Genomic DNA, 9,737 nt, shown 5'->3' on the forward strand with positions numbered 1-9,737 from the left:
ATCTCCTGACCTCGTGATCCACCTGTCTCGGCCTCCCAAAGTGCTGGGATTACAGGCTTGAGCCACCGCGCCCGGCCGGAACTTTTAGATATTAAGAGGTCGTGTGTGTAATAAGCCAGGTGGTGGCTCACTCCTGTAATCCCAGCACTTTGGAGGCCGAGGCAGGTGGATCACATGAGGCCAAGAGTTTGATACCATCCTGGCCAGCATGGCGAAAACTTGTCTCTACTAAAATTAAAAAAAATTACCTGGGCATGTTGGTGTACTTCTGTAATCCCAGCTACTTTGGAGGCTGAGGCACGAGAATCTATCGAACCCAGGAGGCAGAAGTTGCAGTGAGCTGAGATCATGCCACTGCAGTCCAACCTGAGTGACAGAGTGAGACTCTGTTTCAAAAAAGAAAAAAAAGAATGGGTTTCTTAAAATTCACATTTAAAATTTTGTAAGTGGAACATCTAAATTGAATTTCAGATTTAATATGGCCTTTTGGACAATGTATCAAAATATACACACATTCATTACATTTTAAACTGCTTTGGTCTTTTTTAGAATCCGAGTTTGAATTTCAAGGAAGTAACTTATGAACTGGACCATCCTGGATTTCAAATTCGTGACAGTAAAGGACTTCATAATGTGGTTTATGGCATTCAGAGGGGTTTGGGTATGGAAGTGTTCCCAGTAGACCTCATATATAGACCTTGGAAACATGCTGAAGGCCAGGTGAGTGAGTGAGTGGTATTTAGCTATAGAAGGGGGGATAAAACATGACTTATTCTATATGTAGTGCCATCTACCCATTGATTGAAATATTCTTGTAAAGTAGAATATGTTATACATAGCACAGAAAAGCAAGGACTGTCATAAGTATTGAAGGAATATTATCATAGTTTTAGTACTAGTCAGACTCCTTTAAGCTGTAATTGTCAAGGTGTTTTCCCAGTAGTTTAATGATGTGTTCGTTTCCAAGGCAACATTAAGTTTCCCTAATTGGCCCAAAAAAGTCTTTTAACAGTTATGATTGAGAATCCACACAGGGTTTCATTGTGCACCTTTCATGTGTCTGAATTATGTGTGGTTTTCTTTTTTTTTTTTTTTTTGAGACGGAGTCTCGCTCTGTAGCCCAGGCTGGAGTGCAGTGGCCGGTTCTCAGCTCACTGCAAGCTCCGCCTCCCGGGTTTACGCCATTCTCCTGCCTCAGCCTTCCCGAGTAGCTGGGACTACAAGCGCCCGCCACCGCGCCCGGCTAGTTTTTTTTGTATTTTTTAGTAGAGACGGGGTTTCACCGTGTTCGCCAGGATGGTCTCGATCTCCTGACCTCGTGATCCGCCCGTCTCGGCCTCCCAAAGTGCTGGGATTACAGGCTTGAGCCACCGCGCCCGGCCTATGTGTGGTTTTCAAAGGGCAAGTAATTAAGATTTTTTTTTTTTTTTTTTTTGAGGCGGAGTCTCACTCTGTCGCCTAGGCTGGAGTGCAGTGGTGCAATCTCACTACAAGCCCACTGCAAGCTCCGCCTCCCGGGTTCATGCCGTTCTCTTGCCTCAGCCTCCTGAGTAGCTGGGACTACAGGCGCCCGCCACCACGCCTGACTAATTTTTTTTTTTTTGTATTTTTAGTAGAGACAGGGTTTTACCATGTTAGCCAGGATGGTCTCGATCTCCTGACCTCGTGATCCGCCCGCCTCGGCCTCCCAAAGTGCTGGGATTACAGGCATGAGCCACCATGCCTGGCCATAATTAAGATTTTAAAAGGGAAATTGCCATGCTGATAACCTTAAGATTGACAATAGCCTAATGAAAACATTTCAGATTTTATAGCATTCACAGTCATTTATGGTGGTAAGCATTTTCTTTCATTGCAGCTCTCCTTCATTCAACATTCCCTTATAAATCCAGAGATCTTCTGTTTTGCTGACTATCCCTGTCATACTGTTGCCACTGATATTCTGAAAGCACCACCAGAGGATGACAATCGAGAAATTGCCACGTGGTAAACACTTTGATTCAGCTTTCATTTAAAGGATTACTTCTTCTTTTGTGAAATATAAAGTTAATAGTAAGCCAAATACATAGTTAACAGGTTTAAATGAAGCAGTAGTTTTAGTGACCCTACTTATCTTAAAGTATTTATAGAGGGGATTGTTGGATAACTTATTTTTCAGTCCCTATCGTTAGTTATATCTTGTAGGGTCTGTCCTTAGGTGTTCTTTTAAAAGCATCAAATCTGAAAGTATCAAATGTTGGAAAGAGGTTTGTACTTCCTCCTTTCTCCCTTAATGTTGAGATTTCTTCTCTGTAGAGCTTATGCCTTTTTTTTGATTTGTAAGTTGCTCAAGGTGCCCAACCTGTCAAATATAATAGTTTTCTTTTCTTTTCTTATTTATTTTATATTTTTGGGATGGAGTCTCACTCTGTTGCCCAGGCTGGAGTGCAGTGGCACAATCTCAGCTCACTGCAAGCCCCGCCTCCCAGGTTCACACCATTCTCCTGCCTCAGCCTCCGGAGTAGCTGGGACTACAGACACCGGCCACCGCGCCCGGATAATTTTTTGTATTTTTTTTTTTTTTTTTCCAGACGGAGTCTCGCTCTGTCGCCCAGGCTGGAGTGCAGTGGCCGGATCTCAGCTCACTGCAAGCTCCGCCTCCCGGGTTCACGCCATTCTCCTGCCTCAGCCTCCCCAGTAGCTGGGACTACAGGCGCCCGCCACCTCGCCCGGCTAGTTTTTTGTATTTTTTTAGTAGAGACGGGGTTTCACCGTGTTAGCCAGGATGGTCTCGATCTCCTGACCTCGTGATCCGCCCGTCTCGGCCTCCCAAAGTGCTGGAATTACAGGCTTGAGCCACCACGCCCGGCCAATTTTTTGTATTTTTAATAGAGACAGGGTTTCACAGTGTTAGCCAGGATGGTCTCGATCTCCTGACCTCATGATCCGCCCGCCTCAGCCTCCCAAAGTGCTGGGATTATAGGCGTGAGCCACCCCGCCTGGCCTAGTTTTATATTTTTATTAGAGATGGAGTTTTACCATGTTGGCCAAGCTGGTCTTAAACTCCTGACGTCAAGTGATCCATCCGCCTCGGTCTCTCAAAGTGCTGGGATTGCAGGCTTGAGCTACTGCACCTGGCCAAATCTAATACTTTTCAGCTAAAGTATCTAGTTTCTCTGAGTTCTAGTTTCAAATTTTCGAGGTAGAATCTTAGTCCGGCCCAGTGTCTAGATCAGGTTTCTCTTGGAACTCTGTCCCATCATTCCTCTCTGCAAATGTGTGAAGAAAGAATGGTACAAGTACTTTCATCATTGTTGAAGTACACAGGGCTACAGGGAGAGAGCGTGGCCTGAATTTTTCCCCAACGGGATCTAGTTCATAATGTATCTTCAATTTTTTTCTATCTATACCCTCCCAGAACACGTTTCTGTTATTGATCAAATAATTGTCTTTACTTTTTTTGGTGGTGGTGTGTCCTTTTCTTAGGTGGTAGCCAACATTAGATTTGTAAGCTTGCTTATTTTTTTCCTTATGAGTCTGATGTGTATAGTAGTATTTCTTCTTCATTTTATTTGAACAGATAAAGGCCTCTTTCCATTTTTATAAAACTTAAATACCATTATCACTTTAACAAATAACAGTTCCTTAATATACCTAGTTATTTACATTTAAGTTCTTCAATTGGCTCAAAAATGTCTTTTAATCTTTCTGTGATTGAGAATCCAGACACGGTCCATAGTTTCTTTTATTCTGTAAATCTATCTTTGTTCTCTCTTTTAAATTTATTTTTTGCCATTGATTTGATAGAGAAATATAGCATTTGTTCTCTAGTCTACCCCATGTTATTCTCTTACTTGTTTTCTTGTGGTATTTACTTCATTCTCTATCCCCATGTTTTTCATGGGCTGAGGATAGAGTTAGATCTTCAGGCTCAGTTAAAGTCAACCAGATTCAACCTCTTGGGGCAAAAATAATTCTTAAGAGAGTGCTGTGGACTTCAAACTTCTTTTTTTTTTTTTTTTTTGAGACGGAGTCTCGCTCTGTCGCCCAGGCTGGAGTGCAGTGGCCGGATCTCAGCTCACTGCAAGCTCCGACTCCCGGGTTCATGCCATTCTCCTCCCTCAGCCTCCCGAGTAGCTGGGACTACAGGCGCCCGCCACCACGCCCGGCTAATATTTTGTATTTTTTAGTAGAGATGGGGTTTCACTGTGTTAGCCAGGATGGTCTTGGTCTCCTGACCTCGTGATCCACCCATCTCGGCCTCCCAAAGTGCTGGGATTACCGGCTTGAGCCACCGCGCCTGGCCCAAACTTCTAATATTAAAACATGACACCAACTTGGTTTTGTGCTTACAAGCTGTTATCACTTATTTTGAAAATTAATCTGTATACTTGGATGTTCATTGATAAAGCATGTTTCTTCCTTTCTCGTTAGGAAGAGCTTGGATTTGATTGAATCTCTGCTGAGGCTTGCAGAGGTTGGGCAGTATGAGCAAGTCAAACAGCTCTTCAGCTTCCCTATCAAACACTGTCCAGACATGCTGGTATTGGCCTTACTACAAATTAACACCTCTTGGCATACCTTGCGCCATGAACTTATCTCCACTCTGATGCCAATTTTCCTTGGAAACCATCCTAACTCAGCTATTATTTTGCACTATGCATGGCATGGGCAGGTAAGATGTGACCTTGTGCTTACCATTTTTTCATCTGAATAATTGACTTTCAGAGTGTTGAGGAAGCTCAAGCAGAGAAATTTTTCTTTTTACATCTCTGAATTATTATGACTTTAGAAGTCATACTGTCATAAAACTTGTTTTATCTGTTAGAATCATGTGAGGAATAAAATATAAGATCCGAAAAGCAAGGAGGCAAAATAATATTTTTTTTTTTTTTTTTTTTTTGAGACGGAGTCTCGCTCTGTCGCCCAGGCTGGATTGCAGTGGCCCGATCTCGGCTCACTGCAGGCTCCGCCTCCCGGGTTCACGCCATTCTCCTGCCTCAGCCTCCGGAGTAGCTGGGACTACAGGCGCCCGCCACCACGCCCGGCTAGTTTTTTGTATCTTTTAGTAGAGACGGGGTTTCATCGTGTTAGCCAGGATGGTCTCGATCGCCTGACCTTTTGATCCGCCCGTCTCGGCCTCCCAAAGTGCTGGGATTACAGGCTTGAGCCACCGCGCCCGGCCGCAAAATAATATTTAATGATTTTATTTTCTTTCCCTTTTTTTTTTTTTTTTTTTGAGATGGTGTCTTGCTCTGTTGCCCAGGCTGGAGTGCAGTCTGGCTCACTGCAACCTCCATCTCTTGGGTTCAAGTGATTCTCCTGCCTCAGCCTCCTGAGGAGCTGGGATTACAGGCATGCACCACCTTGCCTGGCTAATTTTTGTATTTTTGGTAGAAGCGGGATTTCACCATGTTGGCCAGGATAGTCTCGAACTCCTGACCTCAAATGATCCATCCACCTCGGCCTCCCAAAGTGCTGGGATTACAGGCATGAGCCACCACACCCGGCCAATATTTAATAATTTCAGTATTAAGAAAGGTCTGTATTGCTGGGGCATCCCTTTTCTTTTTATACTAAGGAACTTAAACATCTATCATGGAGGTAGAAGGTACTGATGTCATATTTTCACGGGAAATGAAAGAAGATCACAGATCAATTCAATTAGCATTCTTTTCTAATTTATCTAAATCCAACATTTACATTTTATTTCAGTTTGTGCTGAAATGCCTTTCAAGCCCCTGTGCTTTTCACCTCTAATTTTGTAGAATGTGTTTGGCAAGTAAGTATTCTTTTGTCCACTGATTTTTTTCCCTCCCCCACTTTTTTTTTTTTTTTTTTTTTTTTTTGGAGAGAGGATCTTGCCCTGTCACTTAGGCTGGAGTGCAGTGGTGCAACCATGTCTCACTGCAGCCTCAACCTCCTGGGCTCAGTCAGTCATCCTGCCTCAGCCATCCCGAGTAGATGGGACCACAGGCACATGCCACCATACCCAGTTAATTTTTTGGATTTTTGTAGAGACAGAGTCTTGCCAAGTTTCCCAAGCTAATATCCTACATTATATGATACATGTAGAAAAAAAAATTTTTCTTTGTCTTTACCTCAGGTGTCCTTTTTAGTTACTTTTTATCCTTTACCCATTCTTGTAATAGTTTATATTATATACAAGTGCTTTTTACAAATTAATGAAATAAGGCTCTTTATTGTAAGTGAAAAATGATAGCCTTAGTTCTAGGTCATTCAGTTAGTTTCTCCTCCTTTCCTAGAGACTCAGTTAACATTGTAGACTTAACAGTTTACAAAATGCATGATAAACATTTAACCAAGCATTTGCAGTCCAGATGGTCTTCATTCCTTTCTCACCAAAGCTGTGAGGTAGAAAGGGCTGGTAAACAAGCTGCATCTCCTCACTTGTGATTGAATACTTGTTCTAGCAGACCATCTGCCACTCTAGGACAATTAACTGGGATATTACTTGGACATAGCAATAGTAATGATCTTGCTGTTGCTTCTATGATAAATACTCACTGAGTTCCAGCTATTTGCATCATTCATGGTTATTTCTGAAAACCAGTCTACCTGCCAGTAAAAAAAAAGAAATGGAATAAAAAAAAATCAAAGATTCTTGTTTGTGGAAATAAGATTTAGAATGTGTGTACAGGTGCCATTCCCAGAAGTAGTGATACATCCAACACTATACTGTGCAACATGAGAAATAGTTACCTCAAACTGTTTTGTTTTTATTCATATACCAGTAATTTGCATTTTAAGTAATTATGTAAACTTTATGTAACCTCATGTTCACATAATCTAGTTCACATTTTATTTTTGAAAATGATAGGCAGACTTAATATAGGACAGATAAGTTGTTTGATGAATGACTGTATGACCGAAGTTTAGGAACAGGCTTTATTTGGAATATGTAGAGGTAACTTGGCTTTGCCATAAAGAATATCATGGTAATTGCATAGTTTGAGGCTTGAACGTGATGTCAGCACAGGTATACCTGATTTTTATACAAGTTCTAGTAAAATTAACTGGGCATTTGTAATAATATCTATCACAGTGTTTAGCGGTATATCTATTTAATCTTTCTTCCCCTTCTTAGGGACAGTCTCCCTCAATTCGCCAACTTATCATGCATGCAATGGCAGAATGGTACATGAGAGGGGAGCAGTATGATCAGGCCAAATTGTCTCGAATACTTGATGTGGCCCAGGACTTGAAGGTGAGTTCAGCAGGACAGGGTGACACCAATTTATTTACTAATGAGAAATAAAGGCCGGGCGCGGCAGCTCAATCCTGTAATCCCAGCACTTTGGGAGGCCGAGGTGGGCGGATCCACGAGGTCAGGAGTTCAAGACCACCCTTACCAAAACTTGGTGAAACACCATCTCTACTAAAAACAGAAAAATTAGCCGGGCGTGGTGGTGCACGCCTGTAATCCCAGCTACTCAGGAGGCTGAGGCAGGAGAATCGCTTGAACCTGGGAGGCGTAGGTTGTGGTGAGCCAAGATTGCGCCACTGCACTCCAGCCTGGGCGACAGAGCAAGACTTCATCTCAAAAAAAAAAAGAAAAAGGAAAAAAAGTAAATGCTTATGTAACAAAGATGCTCTAGGAATAATTCACATGTAACTAACTCCTAGAATGAGTTGAGATTTAGAGGTTTCTTGAAAAGGATAGGAAGGAGAGTGACTTTAGGTAGACAAAAGTGTTTTTGATTGATCTTCCATATATTGTAAAGCTGTTTTATAGTGAAAAATTAGCTTTTCTCATAAGTTATATTAGATGCAGTTTTTGGAGAAACTAGGCATGTTTTTTCGCTTAAGCAACTCTCTGAGAATCAACAGGATCTTTTGATGAATTACTCTGTGTCTTTTTTTTTTTTTTTTTTGAGATGGAAACTTAGTCACCCAGACTGGAGTGTCGTGGCGCCTCTTGGCTCACTGCAACCTCTGCCTCCCAGGTTCAAGTGATTCTTCTGCCTCAGCCTCCCGAGTAGCTGTGACTACAGGCGCCTGCCACCATGCCTGGCTAATTTTTGTATTTTTAGTAGAGACAGGGTTTCACCATGTTGGCCAGGCTGGTCTTGAACCCCTGACCTCAGGTGATCCACCCACCTTGCCTCCCAAAGTGCTGGGATTACAGTCGTGAGCCACCATGCACAGCGTGGACTCTATATTATTAATCACTAGGTGCATTAATGTACTGGTGATGTAGTTGTGCTTAAACCTGTGTTTAGATTTTGAAAAATGGGTAGGGATAATTATTCATGCTTTGAGTCTTATTCTGCTCTAGGTTTAGTTATTTTAAAAAGTACGGTAAAGTTTGTTTGGAAGGTAGTGTCATGTATTCACCTTTAAAATGTGATCATTATTTTAGAAAATAATGACTAATGTTACCACCGAATTGTGCTAAGCTGTTTAAATTGTGACCAAGGAAGTATTAGCAGTGTGTTTTATTTGAACTTTGTGGAAAGCAAGAAACAGAATGTGGGACAGAGATAGTTTCTTAATTGCTCCACTTGCATTTTTCTAATATGCTTTGTCCTTTAGGCCTTGTCAATGCTGCTAAATGGTACTCCATTTGCCTTTGTTATTGACCTTGCTGCACTTGCTTCACGTCGTGAATACCTCAAACTTGATAAGTGGCTCACAGATAAAATTCGAGAGCATGGGGTAAGCAGGATTTGTTCATTTATTTTTCCTCTTAAATTTTGGTGGCTAAAATGACTAAAGTGCAAGTTTCAAAATTTGTGCAGCAGTAATAAACTAAAAGTAGAAAAATTTAAAAGAAACAACTTTTTGAAGTGGCAATGCAGATGTTATATATTTTGGATTTTAGTTATAGTGCTTGGTAGTTATCTTTAATCCAAAAACATTTAATATCAATTTTAAATACACTGAGAGACTTTTCTCTTCCTCAGGAGCCTTTTATCCAGGCATGTATGACTTTTTTAAAGAGACGGTGTCCTTCTATTTTGGGTGGACTTGCCCCAGAAAAAGACCAGCCCAAAAGTGCTCAACTTCCTCCAGAAACTCTGGCGACAATGTTGGCCTGTCTGCAAGCTTGTGCGGGGTAAGAAGTACATGAATGAATATGACTGTCTTTGAATTGGATTATATGAATAATTGTAGATTTGTGGAAGAAGAGGTTCAGTGAAAGTTACAGCAGTTTAAGATGGTCCAATGTTTTTTAAGTCCAAAGTCCTATACTATTTATGATACATACTAGATCCATTTGAGTTAAGGTTTTGTATCTGGTGTGAGATAGAGGTCCAAATTCATCTTTTGCATGTGAATATCCAGTTGTTTCAGGAGCATTTGTTAGAGACCACTACTTTCCCTTTTGAATTATCTCAAAGCAATTGCTTTGTTTGTGGTCTCTCTCTTTTAAGTGGCAAGGTCTTGCTGTCGACTAGGCTGGAGTACAGTGGTGCAATCATAGCTCACTGCAACCTCAAACTCCTGTATTAAGCGATCCTCCCACCTCAGCCTCCCAAGTACCTGGGACCACAGGCACATGCCACCTCTCAGCTGTTTAAATCATCTTCTTCTTCTGTTTTTTTTTTTTTTTTTTTTTTTTTTTTTTTTTGAGACGAGTCTCATTTCTGTAGCCTAGGCTGGCAGTGCAGTGGCTGATCTCAGCGCTCACTGTAGCTCCTCACTCCGGTTCTTATTCTCCGCCTCAGCCTCCCGAGTAGCTAGGGATCACAGGCTACGCCATCTCGGGCCCGGCTATTTTTTGTATTTTAGTA

The 9,737-nt window shown here is 41.7% G+C and overlaps 1 protein-coding gene across 1 annotated transcript; it reads left to right on the forward strand.

Annotated features, from left to right (window-relative positions):
* The first annotated feature begins 447 nt into the window (after nucleotides 1–447).
* On the forward strand, nucleotides 448–9,471 carry LOC116272613 (CCR4-NOT transcription complex subunit 1-like). Its single transcript, XM_031661362.1, has 6 exons — nucleotides 448–720; nucleotides 1,859–1,986; nucleotides 4,414–4,654; nucleotides 7,088–7,207; nucleotides 8,536–8,658; nucleotides 8,907–9,471. The coding sequence occupies exons 1-6, from the start codon at nucleotides 664–666 to the stop codon at nucleotides 9,060–9,062; spliced, it is 825 nt and encodes a 274-aa protein (XP_031517222.1). The 5' UTR covers nucleotides 448–663; the 3' UTR covers nucleotides 9,063–9,471.
* The last annotated feature ends 266 nt before the right edge of the window (nucleotides 9,472–9,737 follow it).

The sequence above is a fragment of the Papio anubis genome, unplaced genomic scaffold (assembly GCF_008728515.1).
Source record: "Papio anubis isolate 15944 unplaced genomic scaffold, Panubis1.0 scaffold1375, whole genome shotgun sequence".
Taxonomy (NCBI): domain Eukaryota; kingdom Metazoa; phylum Chordata; class Mammalia; order Primates; family Cercopithecidae; genus Papio; species Papio anubis.

Excerpts from the sequence above, each read along its gene's own strand:
- LOC116272613 (XM_031661362.1), top strand. The coding sequence starts at position 664 with ATGGAAGTGTTCCCAGTAGACCTCATATATAGACCTTGGAAACATGCT. Across the intron at positions 1,987-4,413 it reads AATCGAGAAATTGCCACGTG|GAAGAGCTTGGATTTGATTG; the intron begins GTAAACACTTTG and ends CTTTCTCGTTAG. Across the intron at positions 7,208-8,535 it reads ATGTGGCCCAGGACTTGAAG|GCCTTGTCAATGCTGCTAAA; the intron begins GTGAGTTCAGCA and ends TTTGTCCTTTAG.